At 41.0% G+C, this 17,165-nt stretch overlaps 1 protein-coding gene across 1 annotated transcript in view; it reads left to right on the top strand.

The window, feature by feature from the left end:
• Nucleotides 1–15,976, top strand: part of LOC146308729 (zinc finger SWIM domain-containing protein 6-like) — a 64,033-nt gene extending 48,057 nt beyond the window's left edge. The window contains exons 5-14 of the mRNA XM_084745782.1: nucleotides 2,096–2,275; nucleotides 3,782–3,958; nucleotides 4,049–4,195; nucleotides 5,359–5,505; nucleotides 6,532–6,795; nucleotides 9,454–9,589; nucleotides 11,460–11,617; nucleotides 12,628–12,791; nucleotides 12,883–12,964; nucleotides 14,468–15,976. Coding sequence (XP_084601908.1) covers nucleotides 2,096–2,275; nucleotides 3,782–3,958; nucleotides 4,049–4,195; nucleotides 5,359–5,505; nucleotides 6,532–6,795; nucleotides 9,454–9,589; nucleotides 11,460–11,617; nucleotides 12,628–12,791; nucleotides 12,883–12,964; nucleotides 14,468–15,330 — 2,318 coding nt within the window. The 3' untranslated portion in view covers nucleotides 15,331–15,976. The remainder of the gene's footprint in view (nucleotides 1–2,095; nucleotides 2,276–3,781; nucleotides 3,959–4,048; nucleotides 4,196–5,358; nucleotides 5,506–6,531; nucleotides 6,796–9,453; nucleotides 9,590–11,459; nucleotides 11,618–12,627; nucleotides 12,792–12,882; nucleotides 12,965–14,467) is intronic.
• The last annotated feature ends 1,189 nt before the right edge of the window (nucleotides 15,977–17,165 follow it).

The following is a 17,165-nucleotide window of genomic DNA, read 5'->3' as shown; positions in this document are numbered from 1 at the left end:
TAGACGACAATGCAGGTGAACTCGGCTCACTTCTGAATGCTTCTTTATGGAGCTGCAACAATTAGTCAATCATCAGAAATGAATCGAGAGCTGCTACATGCAAAAATACCCAGTATTCCCCCAATTTGCCGCTTTTCTTTGTTTTCACTAAAAGCTAAATCTTTTCACCTTTTTACAAACAAAGAAAATCATTTGCACATTAATAGATAATGCAAATAATCGCAAGTTGCAGCCAATTTGCAAACCTGTGCCACAGTGTCCAATTTAATTTAATGAAACGACCTTTTGTTTGGGTTTCGACAGGTATTTGTCACATGTTTAAACACCTTTCCAAAGCTGTTTTGCATCACTGAGAGCATCACTGTTTAGGCTTCATATTATGGCTGCACAATATCAGATTTTTGCTGATATCTGATAAGCCAATATTGTGACTGATTATTAATATATGCACAGATTTTTTTTCCACCTAAATTGTAGAGAGATTAGTCTTTCCTGTAGTGGAATTAACATATTATTCTGCCTACTCTTACTGTGATGACCCACTAGCACATGCAGACATAAAACACAATTCTTTTTTAAATTTAATAATACGAAAATAATCCACGTTATTGTGAGAAGTTTCACACAGGAACTACGCTTCCTTCTGCAGCAGAATAAAACCAGAACTACTTTCTTTCTACTAGAAACTTTCCACCAGAAAGAAAGTAGTTCTGACATGAAAGTGCTCACAGTAAGGTCTGTGGATTACTTTGAGTAACCAGGTCATGATTTTTGGAAGGAGACGCTAGTTTAAAATTTTTTCCAATGCATTGTTTTTGGTGCTGTAAGTCATTTTCTCCCATTATATTGGAGAGAAGGCAGACGTCTCTGTGGCTGATATCTCCAAAACTCTGCAGCTCACACCAAAACTATCCAGATGGGTAAACAGCGCCACAGGTCAGGAGGGTAATATATATTTTTCATTTTGGGGTAAACTGTCCCTTTAAAATGTCTTGACTGAAACTGAAATAGCAACATCATAATGCCAGAAATGTTTGATTATGGACGATGTTATTCATTTTAAAGCCTTGATTGTCTGATACCGATCACTTGCCGATGCTATTGTACATCCTAACTTCATTTGCATTCACACAAATATTTATCACCTAAATATCCACATTTCCAAAGCGGTCTTATGTCACTCAGACCATTGTTGTAAAAATATGACCCGTAATCCTCCTATCTATCCCAGTAAACGCTTCTCTCAATAGAGACTGAGGATAATCTTCAAGCTTTTGTTGCTTAAAGTGGGTGGAAGCAACCAGAGAGTAAAAAAAACAATAACAAAATCCATTGCAGAACCAATCCAAAGTCTTCAGGGCGGCTCTTCGTATCGGTGACATCATGTGTTTACTACTGAGGAGAATGGAGGGAGAACATCATGTCTGTGAGGGCATGAGCCTGGAGAAATGTGTTGTTAGTGATGCACTTGTCTGGTGTCACATGACCACACCAAAAGTAATATTTTTTACTCAAATTCAGCTCCTGCGATAATCATTAAACTACTTTTATTTGTCTTTTTAATAAGCTGATAAAACTGGTGGTTGTTTCCCATCTTTTCTTCCTTCTTTTTAGCTTTAAATGTCATTTTATATCTCTTAAATGTGTCACAAATTAGTAGGCCTGCAACAATTAGTCTCTTGAATTAATTAATCAACTATTTTGACACTTTTCATGCAGAAATGTCAAGTCATTTTAAAGTTCCAGCTTCTCAGATGTATAAATTTGGTGCTTTTCCTTATCTCGCATTATAGAAAACCGCATATATTTTGGTTTTGGCCTGTTGGTCGTGCAAAATGAAGAGTTAATTGATATTGAAAATATTGTTATTTGCACAAACTAGCTCTGGATAATTTAAATTTGCATTATTCAGCTCTACTTTGCATCTGTTTTAGGTGATAATGGACTATTTTTGTGCTTCATATTGGTGCCACAAAAATCGTAATAATGTTTTGTACACTAATAATCACAATGAGTGTTTTTGTGCAGGATAAGAGTGTGTGAGTGTGTGTTTTTATCTCTGGATGTAAATGTGTGTGTGTGTGTGTTTCTGCAGGCGCCCTGTGGATGTGCATTGTGCTGAACCCCCACTATAAACCTGAGCAGAAAGGTTTCTGGCTCCGACAGCTTCGCAGGTGGAACAGCGTGGACGTCTGCCCCTTGGAGGACGGTAACCATGGCAGCGAGCTGACCAATCTGACCAACGCTCTGCCCCAGGGCCCTCCTGGCAACCCAGGTGAGATGACACCCGGCCAAAAAAGGAGAAGAAGAAGAAGAAGAGGCATTGCCTTCCTTCCTTCCTTTTTTTCTTTTAAATTCCCAAATCCTCTCCTTCATCACATCCTTTCTCATCAGAAGGTTTCTTTCTCCTCTCTCCTGCAGGATCTCTTCCTCCTCCTCCTCCTCCTCCTCCTCCTCCTGTATTAACACCGTAAAGTCTTATTTCTCTACCCTCCCCCCTCTCTTTTAATCAACTCTCCTTCCTTCAATCTCGGCGCCTGCCAGCCTTATTACCTTTTTAGTGTGGCTAATAGAATGAGCCTAATAACACAGTTGAGGTCCTGCAGCTTTTTCCACTAAATCAGAGAAAATAGAGACACATGAACATTTCTATCAGGTGGTAATAAAACTGTTTCGAATTGAGAAGACAGCCGCTGTTATTACTGCTGCTGTTTCGTCCGTAATGGCTCCGCATTTGTTGTTTTATCGACATTTTTTATCCTGCTACAGCGGGGGGGGTTTCAAAGTCGAACAGCGTGGACCCTCCCTCAGACAGAATCGTGTTATTCTGAGCCAGAACATAGTGATAATGCAACATGAAAAAGTTCTATTAATAGATTTTGTTATTTTTGTCTTACTTTACTCTACTTTTTCTAATTTTCAGAATTCTATTTCCCATAATTTGGGGGCTGTAAACAGGAAGTATAATGTTGCCATGGAGTCAGAGTCATGAGTGTTTTAAGGTTATATTTGATAACATTCTGGCGAATTGGCAGAATAAAAAGAGAGCAGATTTTATATTTATTGCAATTCTTAAGTACTGTGATTTGATATTACAGTTTACTGGGATTCAGAGTAGGTAAATTTTGGAGCCACTTTTCTGACCAGGTAAATGGTAAAAAGCATTGACGTTAAACACATATATTGATTTTAAAAATCCATAAGAAAGAGTCAAAATACACTTTGGGCATGAAACTTTTTCTCCCCACATCTAATAAAAAAGTATGCTGAATCAGAGCAGCAGTTCCTGTTTGCAGTGTACCCATGGATGTACAGAAAACTATCACTGCATCAACGTGACACTGAAGAAAACAAGTTCTGCTGTTAATAGAAGAGTAACTAGTCTACGATCTCGAAGCAGATTCATAGACGTTAGTTAACGATGAACACCAGAGATAATAATATTGCTGGCAAATATCTAAGAATATGTGTATCATGTCTGTGTGTTCGTGTTCGACTGAGTTATGACCCTGAGAAGGAGAACGATTTTGACGCAAATTGCATCAATCTGAGGTACAAATGGTTTTAAAGTGCTTGAACAGCCTCCATGAGCTTTGTGTCACAATCACTGCCAACCAAATCAGTGGGTCAAACTATGATAATTAACTCTCCCAGCATGCACCTGTGTCTTTCACCTCATGTGGTCTCGTTGCCTCATGTCTCTTCCTCCGTGCCCCCCCCCTCCCCTCGCAGTTTGTCGATGGTTTTAGATCTCCTGACGTCTGGTGTTCGTCTCTAACAGATTCGCTGACTCGGCCTCACCGGACCGTGTTCACACGAGCGATCGAGGCCTGCGACCTGCACTGGCAGGACCCCCACCTGCAGCACATCATCACCGAGGACCACTACACTAACTACTGTTACCATGACAACCTCGACAGCTCCCTCTTCGACGCCCGAGGGTGGCCCCTGTGGCACGGTGAGAGGAGAGAGAGAAGAGGCATTTAATGAATAAGAAAAAACAGAAGGTGGGCGTTAAAATATCTGTGTCCGTCTTTTCTTCCTGCAGAACATGTCCCGACTGCGTGCGCCCGAGTGGACGCCCTGAGATCACACGGTTACCCCAAGGAAGCGCTCAGACTGGCCATCGCCATCGTCAACACACTGCGGAGGCAGCAGCAGAAACAGCTGGAGTTCTTCAGAGCTCACAAGAAAGGTCAGTTTCTCCTCCTTCAGTCTGTTCAGGGTAGATTTTTACTTCGAAATGATGTCTGTGTCCCTAGAAAACACAACACTGAAGTTTAAGAGACAATTCCAGCATGATTTAAGTTATTTGTTCATTGTTTTTCATTTTGCACCCCGTTCAAAACTGCGCAGAAATAACTTCCATCACCGAGAATGAGCGGCCAATGTTCACATTTCCCACAAAAAAATCAAAACATTCAATAGTGGGCCATAAATTTTCACGATTTTATGAAGTCATGCTTTTGTTAGTTATGGAAAATAAAGTTAAAATTTACAGTTACGGCTTAAAATGTTTGTACTGGTGCATGAAACTAACACAAGATGTTGTTTTTATGGAACAAAACCAAAATAAAGGACGATAGCAAATAAATCACAGTGTGCAAAGAGCTGCAAAACAGCCATGAAAGACATGAAGAAAATACACAAACTGGAAAACAGTTCATCCAAACTTCCTTTAAAATATTCCAATGATTATTTTACATGTTTTGTGATTCATGACACCTTCCTTGACTGTTTTGTCGCCTGCTGGGTGACATTATACATCTGTCAACTAAAACTGGGATTGTTGTTGAAGCTCATTGACTCATAATTTATCAAAATCATAAATTAATTATGTTTTAATTGGTTAATTCATCCAGCAATTTTCTGCCTCTTATCCAGGTCCAGGTCAGGTTAATTGATTAATTATATTACTTGGAATTATTGTCTTATACAGCTGGAAAGTACTAATGAAAACATGAAATAACTGTCAATAAATTAATGTACTTAATAAATAACTGTAGTCCTTATTGGACCTACATGACAGCAAGAATTAAATTGTGTTCTGTGTGCAAGGTTTGTCTTGAAAGTGTGGAAAATGCTTAATTTAAACTGTTTCAAGGTTAGAAATATGCTTGAAATTGATTAAACTCTTTGAAAGATGCTTGATTTTCAACATAAGTTGAATTTTAAACCACAAAGGCTTTGAGAGCCTGGATATTTTTGGTTTAATTACCATGAAAGTCATTGAAAAGTGCTTGAATTTTACTTTCAAAAAGCTGTATGTGATATTAACAAGATCTCAAAAAGTCTCAATTTAACTCGTGTAACACTACAGAGACGTTTATAGTAGTTTGTGTGTTTGTGTTGCTGCAGAGCTGCTCCATAAAGGCATCACATCAGTCACTAATCTGGAGGGTTGGGTGGGTCACCCTCTGGACCCCATCGGGACTCTGTTCAGCACCCTCATGGAGACGGGACGGGGCAGCGAGGACGGAGCCACGGCCCTGCTCGACTTCTCAGGTACAAATACACAAACACTCGAAGCCTCTGGAAATGTGGCTCGAAACTGTAAAAATGCACATATGATTAAAGTTGAGTGTCACATTAAGCATCCAGAAACATCCGAGAGAATCCCAACACAGACGACAAGCCTCATACTGCTGTTTATATTCTAAAAAAGTATGAAAAATAACTAGTAACTGTAACTCTGGAGTGAAAAAGAACAATATTTCTCAGTATTTAAAGTAGCAGAAAATGGAAATGCTCAAGTAAAAAACCTCAAAATGGCTCTCAAGTACAATACTTGAGTAACTGTACTTGGTACTTTCCTCCCCTGACAGATACAGTAGACAAACACACACATTTTCCTGAGTGTGAGTCAAACATTTACACTGCAGTGATTGCGTCTTCCTGTCAGAGCCGCGGGCCCTCAGGTCGCAATCAGCAGTGATGACACAGACGTGCTGATTGGCCTCCAGTCATCCTCCAATAACAGCTCATGAATAAGAAATGCAGGAGGAAAAACACTCCAATTAAAATGCATTAATTATGCAGGGAGCTCGGCGAGACGAATTTCAACATACTTTAGCCAGAAAAGACGGTCACGTCTGCTCCAGAGTACAGTTTGTTTCTCCTCTGAAGTGGATGAACTGATGCGTGGAGAGAGTTGTGAAAGTTTTCAATTAAGACTTCGAGCACTCTGCTATTTATATACGAGTGTGTGTGTGTGTGTGTGTGTGTGTGTGTGTGTGTGTGTGTGTGTGTGTGTGTGTGTGTGTGTGTGTGTGTGTATTCATCAGGGACTGTTAACCCTCCTGGGATGAACTGTGAGGTCTGCCAAGACATCATTAAGCCATTAAAACACATGATTACCGTCCTCAGGAGAATACAGCCTCTGAAAAAGAACATCAGAATGAGCAAATAGATCAATAGATTTATCAATACTCGGCCCAAAGGGAACACTTTCCTCCCTGACTCATCTCTCACCCTGTCTCACCCCTCCTTCTCCTCCTCCTCCTCCTCCTTCTCTCTCTGCGTCACCCTCAGGCTCGCCAGGCTCAGGTAGGAGGACGGAGCAGCACCCCGTGTCCCCGCCGCAGCGTTTCCTGGAGGACGGCGAGTCGTTCGTGTCTCTCGCCGTGGAGACGGCTCTGATTGGTTTAGGGCAGCAGAGGGTGATGCCGGACGGCCTGTACGCCCAGGAGAAAGTGTGTCGCAATGAAGAGCAGCTATTGGCCAGGCTTCAGGAAGTGGATTTAGACGAAACGTTGGTGAAGATCTTCCGGAAACAAGCGGTCTTCCTGCTCGAGGGTGAGTCAGACTCTGCTGGAAAAAATCTAGATCTCAAATGTGAGGATTTTACACTTATAACACGACTGTGCAGGTACCAGATGTGCTCAGCCTGCCAGATGTGCTCAGAGTCCTGCCTTTATAGATAACACACATTATGATTGGCTGTACGTTGCAAAGGAATTATTAAGAAGATATATTACGTGTTGTTTGCACAGTTCAAGCTTACGTAATATCTCAACCGAACTTTCCAATGTACAGCCAATCATAATGTGTACATCATCTGTAAACACAGGACCCTGAACACATCTGGCAGCTACGCCTGCAATACAAACCGAGAGTCTGCAGACAAGCTAGCTGCTCTGTGGGGCTGTACTCTTGTGCTGACTGCTAACGTCATCATGCTAACATGCTCCCACTGACGATGCTAATATGCCAATGTTCCACAGCTGCAGTGTTTATCATATTCACCAACGTGGTCATGAACCAACCTACCATCACCTCTTGGTGATAGTAGGTCGATTTTGTTTCATTTGGACAGATCCAGGCTAGCAGTTTCCCTTTGTTACCAGTCTTTATGCTAAGCTAAGCTAACATCGCCTGACTCTAGCTGAGTTTTACTGATTTTTCTTCTCAAACTCTCTCTTTATTTAACAAAATGTCAAACTTTACCGTGAACTAACAGTCACTGAACCCCTGACTGACCTCATGAATGACAAACACATACTGTACACACACACACACACTTCACACCCTGAACCACAGCCGTGTCTTTGTGCTGTAATCATGTGTTGTGTTGAGTGTGTGCCGTGTTGTGTTAAGTCTGTGTACTTAAGTGTGCGTCCTGTGCCGTCCGTGTACATTTACACTCTGGATGTTTGTACTTCTGTGTTCACTGTTGTGTCAGTGTATTGTTTGCATTGTCAGTGTGTTTGCTGACGTTGTGTGAATGAATGTGTGTGTGTGTGTGTGTGTGTGTGTGTGTGTGTGTGTGTACAGAGGGGTATAATAACCCTGTGTGTGTGTGTGTGTGTGTGTGTGTGTGTGTGTGTGTGTGTGTGTGTGTGTGAGATGTGGCTCGTCATGGTTCAAGGCCATTTTCACTTCAAACCCACTAATGACAGAGCTGCTCGGCCTCTCTCTCTCTCTCTCTCTCTCTCTCTCTGTCTCTCTGTCTCTCTCTCTCTCTCTCTCTCTCTCTCTCTCTCTCTCTCTCTCTCTCTCTCTCTCACTCTCTCTCACACACACACACACAGACATACACACACGCGGCCTCTGCTGCCGTCTGTGTTTGCGATCATAACATGAAGGAAGTCGTTGTTTTATCTTATGAAAGCAGGAGGTTATGACAGAATTGATCTTTTGTTCTCATAAACTGTTTTAAAGGAGAAGTCTGGTTTCTTACTGTCAACACATCCCATAAAAAGAACAAAACCAACAGTATGTGTGAATTCAAAGCCGTCCTGCTGCCTCAAATATTCTTGAGACTAGAGCACCAAATCTGGATCAATCCGCCGCTGAAAGTAGATGCACTAGTTCCTTCTTCTTTTTTTTTGCAAGACAAACGTCAAAACAGTACAAGTATGAAATATGGCTGAACAATTTTGAAAAAATATGATTTGCAACATGAGAGGTACATCGTTATTCTTGTTTTGTTGAAAAACATGTTAAAATGACTGGTGAGATTTATTTATTTTTTTGCAGGAATCTGTTGTCTCTGCCTCACAACATTCGCTCATTTAAAAGTTTTCTGAAACATTTTGCCTTTAAGAAATATTGCACCTCCTGTGATTTGAAGATTGCAGAAAGCCATATTGCATTTGCAATACAATTTAGATTAACTCTGCAGCCGTAGTATGAATCCAAACAGTATAAGTGAGCAACACGAAGGAGACAAGAACAGCAAACACAGGTCGGTTTAACGAGTTTGTCAAAGAATAACAGCAGGTTTGGTTTGATGGTGTGTGTGTGTGTGTGTGTGTGTGTGTGTGTGTGCGTGTGTGTGTGTGTGTGTGTGTGTGTGCGTGTGTGTGTGTGTGTGTGTGTGTGTGTGTGTGTGTGGCATGGGTAGGTGGGTGCGTGGGTGGTGGTGTGAAAGAGAAAGAAAAGAACATAATAATTAATGATAATAAAATTAAAGTAGAATAAATAAATAAGAAATTTAAAAAAGTTTATCAGGGGCTGACAGTCAGCTGGTTTTGTTTTGGTTTTCAACAGGGCTGCACATTAAAATCTGAGTTTTATCAAAATCTCAATGTGGCTTCCTGCAATTTTCAAATCTCAGGAGGTGCAAACTTTGTTAAAGGCAAAATATTAATTGATCATTCCCTCTCTGTCAAAATAATAGCAATTAGATACTTTTTTCAAGCTCTAATCTGTGATTCTTGTAATTTCTCTTTGCACTACATGCGAGTTGTTGATGACGGCGTTCTGTGATGCAGCTCAAAGTGCGTCTGTACATTTTGGGGTGGCTGACTAACAGAGTGATCACCGCGGTGATCCCCGCCTGAGTCACTGTGTTCACATCAGTCTGTGCGTTTAATCTGTGATATCAGACTCGGGGAGATAATCTCATACGTGAGGTCACTGTTCAGGTCACACGTGAATCTCTCTGCAGGTCGACTCTGTACAGACTGAACTGACCCGTGTTGTCTTTGTTTTTCTGTCTTTGTCTTGCAGCTGGTCCTTACAGTGGTCTGGGGGAGTTACTCTACAGAGAGAGCGTCCCCATGCACACGTTTGCCAAGTATCTCTTCACCTCCCTGCTACCTCATGACGCCGAGCTGGCGTACAAAATTGCACTGAGGGCCATGCGGTGAGTAGACGCCCGGCTTCATTTAAAAAAGCTGCCGTCCGTGAACCATGAAGATCTCTTTCAGACATCTTGTTACATTAATCTGACGCCAATTTAACATGTTAGTCTCACGTCTGAAGGAGCACCCCGATCACGTTTATGTAAAAGTCACGGCAGCAAACTTACTAATAACATTTCTGTAAAACTTTCACTGCTGTCAGATTCACACAAACGCCAACACATGCAGACAGAGATAAATGACCGTCCTGCACCACCTGCTGAGGTTACTTTAATATACTTATTATCTCAATCTTCATCTTTTATGACTAAAGATAAAGTCAGTTTAATTAACTATGAAATCAGAATCAGAGTCGTTTTATTCGCCAAATATAGTATAAGTACACAGGAATTTGATCTGGTGATACGGCGCAGTGGAACAAGACAAGATAAAAGTTTAAAGAGACAAACTTTAAAGGTGAAAAAGTTAAATACAAGAATTATATACAGATAAGAATGCTTAACGGAAATAAAAGGTACAACTAAGATAGGAACAGTGAAACAGACAATTTCTTCTTCTTCTTCTTCTTCTTCTTCTGCAGAACAACCCTCGCTGTGTGACCGGGGCAAAACAAGTTTAAAAACTCTTGTTCAGCCTCATTTGCCCCACTAACGATAATAGTGGTTAAAGGAATAGTTCACCCAAAAATGAAAATGCAGTCATTATCTTCTCAGCTTCCTGCACCCTGCATTTCCACCCAATGAAGCATTTTTTTCACTAGAGGCTATGATGATGAATTGTCAGCTGTGTGTGCACTGTGCATGGAAATATATTTTATTTATTTTAAAATCGTAATCCTATTAATAAGCCCCATTTTTACAAAACGTATCTGTGATCTGATTACATCTTTTTATTTGTAACTCTAATGAAAAAGTTACTTTTTCTTTGTGTCCAGATTACGTAATCCTGTTACATCATGTTGACATTTAAAGTGATAGAAAAAGTTTGAGGCAACAAAAAGTCCTCATTAATGTTTTGTGTGTTCACACTGACGTTTTAAGATTTGCCCACTTGGGAACATTTTCGGGTGAGGAACACGCTGTTTTATCCTGGACGGAGGGCTGAAACTGAGACAAAAAGATGCAAATTTTCCTGGCTTACTTTGTTCGTCCTCTAAGTGATGAGAGGAGGACCAGAAATAAAGACAGAATGAGACGGGGAGTTGCTGTCCTGGATTGGACTAAATGTGAGCGGCTCCTCTGCGTTCTTTAAGTCTCCTTTGGTTTGCGTGTGATGAAACGGATAGCGAGGGGAAAAGAGAGGCGGATTTAGGAGCTATCTGGGGCACTGTTTAATGACAAAACCTCCTTTTGCTGGAATATTCACTAAATAATTCAACGCTGCTGAAAACGAGTTTTATAAAAATGTGTGAATAATAAATACATGCTGTTGGTTTCCTCTCTGACCGCCACGGGTGTTACGAAACTTTATTTCCTCTCGCCCAAATTAAAGCCCTTTGATTTTTATGATATGTAAATCTTAATATTTCTTTAATCTCAGACTCAAAGCAGGAATATTAGACCACAGAAACGAGTCATCGCAGCAGCTCTAACAGGATCTAACAGGAGTGTGTTTTGAGGAAAAAAAAGGAATTGAGCTGTTATTTTTAAACTCATCCTGATTCTCGGCATCTCTGCCCCAAGGCAAAGATCCACCTGAGCTGAGGTGTGGAAGAAAACTATTGATTGATGCTATAAAAGGAACATTTCACCTTGATAACTTCTTTACCTTCATGAAATGTTCCTCTCAATGGACGGGTCAGATCCTCTGTGTTTTTCCTCTAATAAACTAAACTAATAAAGTTTTTGTTCTCTCTCTTCTCTGTGTGCTCAGGTTGCCGGTCCTGGAGTCCACGGCCCCCTCCGGTGACTTGTCTCGGCCTCACCACATAGTGTCAGTGGTCCCCAACCGGCTCCCCCGCTGGTTCACTCTCAGCCACATAGAGACCCAACAGTGTGAACTGGCCTCCACCATGCTCACTGCTGCTAAAGGTACACACTCATATTTACTCTAGACGGCGGCGGTGTATACGTCTGAGGTCGTAAGGGTTTATAGCTGTTTATAGCTAGAGCTGCAGTCTTGTTTGGGCAGGACTAGTATTACCAGGGCACCTCGTGTGATTTAGAAATTAATGTCAATATAGCTGATCTCACCGCGTGTCTGTTGACTGCTGATTACCGATGTAATGAGCTTCAGTTGCTTAAAAAGTTGCAACCCAGCTCACCGAGATGCTGATTCACAAGGGACTAATATGATCGTAGGACCTCTGCGTTTGGTGAAATATGTAATAGGTAATTTGCAGCATATTTTTTTACTTTTCAAATTACAGACAGCCTAAAATGCTGGATCGGGTGTCACAAGTATGAGACTTTGTGCATCGATCCGATACCACATAATTTATTAAGCCCAAAACGGGATCCTGCTACTTCCCAGCAGCAGTTTTTATTTATTTATTTATATATTTTTTAATGCACTGGTATTGGATCTGTACTCTGTCTCTGCCAATATACAAAATTCAGGTATCAGAACATATGTACAGAAACCAATAAGGTCTATAATTATTTATAAAGCACATTTTTTAAATGTATTTTTTATCACATTTTTGGCATTACTTCCCACCTGTACTCAAAAATATTTTCTTGTGATATAATTAATCAATGAAATGACCTGGACCTGATAAGTTAATTTAAGTTTCCTTTTTTGATGGGATGCTTTTCAAGAGCAGCTCTTTTCAGCTGCCTCTCAGACACTCAGGGGACAAAAGCGTTGCATTTGTGCTTCACAATTCAAGAACCGGTGGTTTTTGCAGCTCTGATGCGGCTAAAAGCGATCGGCAAACTACAAAACTATGACGAAGATAAGAGTGAACATAAACTCCAGACCAGAGATTCAGTTAGATGCTACAGAAGTACTGAGACATGAATACAGAGCTTCCTCTCGTTGTGTGCGGACGTACAACAGACCTGTTAGAATGACTTTGCCTCTTTGTCTCTGTTACCAGGCGACGCTCGTAAACTAGAAACAGTGTTAGAGTCCATCCAGAAGAACATCCACTCTGCATCCCACATCTTCAAACTGGCCCAGGATGCCTTCAAAATCGCCACCCTCATGGACAGCCTGCCCGACATCACACTGCTCAAAGTGTCCCTGGAGCTGGGTCTTCAGGTAAACAACACACACTAATACACACAAACACACACACACACACACTCATCATGTATGATGCAGATTCAGGCTAATGTGATGTTTCTGACAGGTGATGAGAATGACTCTGTCTACCTTGAACTGGCGGAGGAGAGAAATGGTGCGGTGGCTCGTCACTTGTGCTACTGAGGCTGGTGAGTTTAATTATGATTTCTTTTTTCAGCAATTGGTCCCTGATTTCACACTGAAAAAAAAAACAAAAGGAGCTCCTCTTTTCTTGTTGAAGATGGTCAGCGTTTTTGTCAGAAATGACGATGGTCACAAGCAGATTTTATCAGCTTGCAACTTAATGCTGACTCTGCAGGTCGGCTGAAAACTCTCTCCAGTTCAATTTTTGATCTCCAGCTGGTTTAAACAGATTTTTTAGATTTAAACATTTTAATCTGCAGGGCAACTATTAATTATAGCTGCCAAAGTAGTAAATAGTAAAGTAAAAGTATGATGTAACATATGAAAAATAAAAAGAATATCCTTAAGTTTATTACTTGAATAAATGTGGCTGTTTACTCTTCAATGTTAGTTTTTTAAGGTGATAGAAACAATACTAAAGTCCAAACTGCAGAGAATATATAACTGAATATTTCTCTCAGATATGATTGGACAGCTGCTGTTCAGAGAAGGGGGTTTAGCAGGTCAGAGACCTTTTTAAAAGTGGATTTCTTCGGAGGGCTCTCAGCGGGAGGGAAGGAAGGGGAAAGGAATGACTGGCAGGGTAGTAATTATGGAAGATTGTGGGCTTTGGGCTGATTAAGTGGGCCTCATGTTTGGACTTGAATACCGAAACCCAGTGGCTGATTTCCCTGAAGTGGACAGGAAGCTGCAGTGTCCAGAGGGACGGAGCTCTGTAGGGGAAAACCCTCCTCCCCAGATGATGTCTTGTGAATGTGGGGGAGTGACAAGGAGTCCCTGTTCCTGTGAGCACAGTTTGAATGGACTCATTGAGAACATGCCAGTCGGTGATGTAGAGTGGGGCCAGGCCTTATAATGTCAGAGAATTAGAAATAGAATATCCAATTAGATGGTAAAAAGCCATTGTAAGACTCGTGACGTGTTTTGTTTGTTGGATTTCTCTCATTTTTGAATGAGTTCAACAGTTCAACAGGTCAAAGTTTTGCACAAGTTAAGGTTGAAAATGAAGGTTTTTAGTTTTATGACCTCTACATTCATAGCAGTAGATCGATTTTAAAGTCTTCGGAGTCTAAAAGAAGCTTTATAATTTACCAGAAGTGAAGAATTGTTCTTTTAAATGCATTTTATAATGTACAGGCAGCTCAGTAATTTCATAAAACAGTTGGACATTGTAGTTTTTAATCAAATGTTACAAACTGTCCATTTGTTGAGGACTATTTTCAGTGTTGAGTTTAGACACATTTGGTGCTCTAGTGAATATTTACAGCAGCAGAATGTGGGATTGTCCTTAAAGGATCTAATCAGCATTTAATGAGTTTTTATGCATTGTAAGGTCATGTCATATGTAGATTAAAATGGTACCAACAAATGATACTAAATGGAAAAATAAGAGGACCTCAGATTGAGCCTTGAGGAACACCAACATTAACTTTAAAACAGGCAGCAGTTTTTCTTTCACTAAGATCTAAATCTTAAACTAACATTTGTGTTCCTTTCTGTTTCTCCAGGCGTGTTTGCGCTGGACAGCATCATGCAGAGCTGGTTCACCCTCTTCACCCCCACCGAAGCCACCAGCGTCGTGGCGAGCACGGTCATGTCCAACAGCACCATCGTCCGCCTGCACCTGGACTGCCATCAGCAGGAGAACCTGGCCAACTCCGCCCGCACCCTGGCCCTGCAGTGTGCCATGAAGGACCCCCAAAACTGTGCCCTCTCAGCCCTGACGCTCTGCGAGAAGGACCACATTGCCTTCGAGACAGCCTATCAGATTGTACTGGACGCCGCCGCCACGGGAATGAACTACACACAGCTGTTTACAATAGCACGCTACATGGAGCACCGCGGTTATCCAATGAGGGCGTACAAACTAGCAACGTTAGCCATGACTCATCTGAACCTCAGCTACAACCAAGACACACACCCGGCGATCAACGACGTGCTCTGGGCGTGTGCTCTCAGCCACTCGCTGGGGAAAAATGAACTGGCATCCGTCATCCCCCTGGTGGTGAAGAGCGTGAAGTGCGCCACCGTCTTGTCTGACATTTTGCGGCGGTGCACGCTAACGACGCCGGGCATGGTGGCGCTGCACAGTCGCAGGAACTCTGGGAAGCTGATGCCTCTGGACAAGGCTCCGCTCAGGCAGCTACTGGACGCCACGATCGGGGCCTACATCAACACGACGCACTCGCGGCTGACGCACATCAGCCCGCGCCACTACAGCGAGTTCATCGAGTTCCTCAGCAAAGCCAGAGAGACGTTTCTGATGGCGCACGACGGACACATCCAGTTCACACAGTTCATAGACAACCTGAAACAGATTTACAAGGGCAAGAAGAAACTCATGATGCTCGTTCGAGAGAGATTTGGTTGATCTAACGACCAGATCGCCCTTTTTACTTGAGTCTCCTTTTTTATCCTTTCTAACTTGAAGTGAAAATCCTCCTAAAATAACATTCATGCAAATCTGATTCACTGTAAAAGAAAAAAAAGCTGAGGAAATTTATAACTTCAAGGCAACTGTCTTCTCTAGATTTCTGAGTTTTGAATCAAACTTAAATTCTGTATGTGTGGTTTTATGGTGGATTATGTGCTGGACTAGTTCTTGGCCAGGAATAGTGACTTCCTGGAGTCTCTGCTGGTTGCCTGGCAACCTCATGGTGATGACAGGATGGATTCCAGGAAATCACGGTTCCAAATGGAAGCATGTGAAATATTAAAAAATAAGAGGACCTAAGACCAAACCCTGAGGAACACCAAAATTAACTGAATGGTCAAGTGTGTAAGATTTACAGGGATTTAATGGCAGAAATGGGATATTTTCATTAGTGTATAATAATTTCATTAGTGCCTGGCAACTTCATGGCGACAATAAAAAAGATTTCAGGAAGTCACGGCTCTCTGCCAAGAAGTAGTTGGCACATAATCACGGTATTGTTTTTTACATCTAAGTTTTTGTACAAATTAAACAAACAAAATATAAAGTGTTCATTTGTGAGCTTTAGATGGACAGAGCTATGCTAGCTGTTCCCCCATTTCAACTTTTATTGTTAAGCTAAGCTAATTGGCTGCGACGTGAGCGTGGTACCAAACTTCTCATCTAACTTCCAACAAGAAAAAAAAGTAATGTATCCCAAAATGTGGAACTATTCCTTTAGCATATCTCAATACTTTTAGAAGTCAAAATGATCCTACTTGAGGTCACCGTGTTTAAAATCCTCATATTTTCACACATTGTTGATATAATTTACTTGTCTTCTTTAGATAAATTGAATCTTTAAGTTTTAGAAACCCACAAAAAATTTGTATTTCAAAAAATTATGAAGAGTGATTGACGTAGTGCTTGACAGTAAATGGTTGCAATTGAAAATATTAAATTATTAACCATTATTAACTTTCACCTTGATGAGTTTAGTCAACAATTTAAAAACTGAAATAAAATTTCAATGTAAAATTTAGCCTCTTGTCCCCAGAATAAAAGCTCACTGATCCGAAAATACACACTCTGTTCAGCGACTGCCTGTTTTCTGCCTGCCAGACTCCATTAACAATTCGTTCAATTTAACCGTTATAAACATCTGCTCCCTCTAAAAGATTATTGATGATTTCTTACAACTCATAAACAGACACTAAACTCATTCGGCAAACATTCGGCGTTAATATGAACTCGTGAAACAGCCAAACAGTAACACAAGTTAAAGTAAATATATTGCAGATTTCTCCTTCATTATTCACTTTCAGTTCAGTGAGTTTACTCAGCAGTTTTTGAAATTCAATTCTCCCCTCTGGGGTTTCTAAGACTCAAAGACTCAAGAAGAAAAGTAAACCATCTCAACAAAACTCAGAAATCTGTTGAAGTAAGTTGCTTTGAAATTTTCCCAGCTTTTGTTGTTTTTTTTTTTTTACAGTGTTCCTATGATTTGGCGCTGCGGGTCGACTGTGAAGAAGTCACGTTCATTTACAGTGAATATTCCTTTTCATTGTGAGTTGAACCAAGCGTGAGCACAGACGGACTCTTGGTTGGTTTTTAGCGTGGGAACCGAACAGATGAAGATGATGGGAACGAGATGTGAAATGTGTTTTGGGGTAAATTTGAAATTGAAGAAGAAGAAGAAAAAAAAAAAGACACTGTAAACGGTAAAAGCTGGTGTTGACGTGTATAAAACCATTAAGTTTGCAGGAGAGAAGTGTCAACTGATGGAAAAGTTT

Source organism: Lutjanus erythropterus, chromosome 20 (genome assembly GCF_056507025.1).
Source record: "Lutjanus erythropterus isolate fLutEry1 chromosome 20, fLutEry1.hap2, whole genome shotgun sequence".
NCBI classification, from domain to species: domain Eukaryota; kingdom Metazoa; phylum Chordata; class Actinopteri; order Lutjaniformes; family Lutjanidae; genus Lutjanus; species Lutjanus erythropterus.
This window is presented reverse-complemented; position numbering and strand designations above follow the sequence as displayed.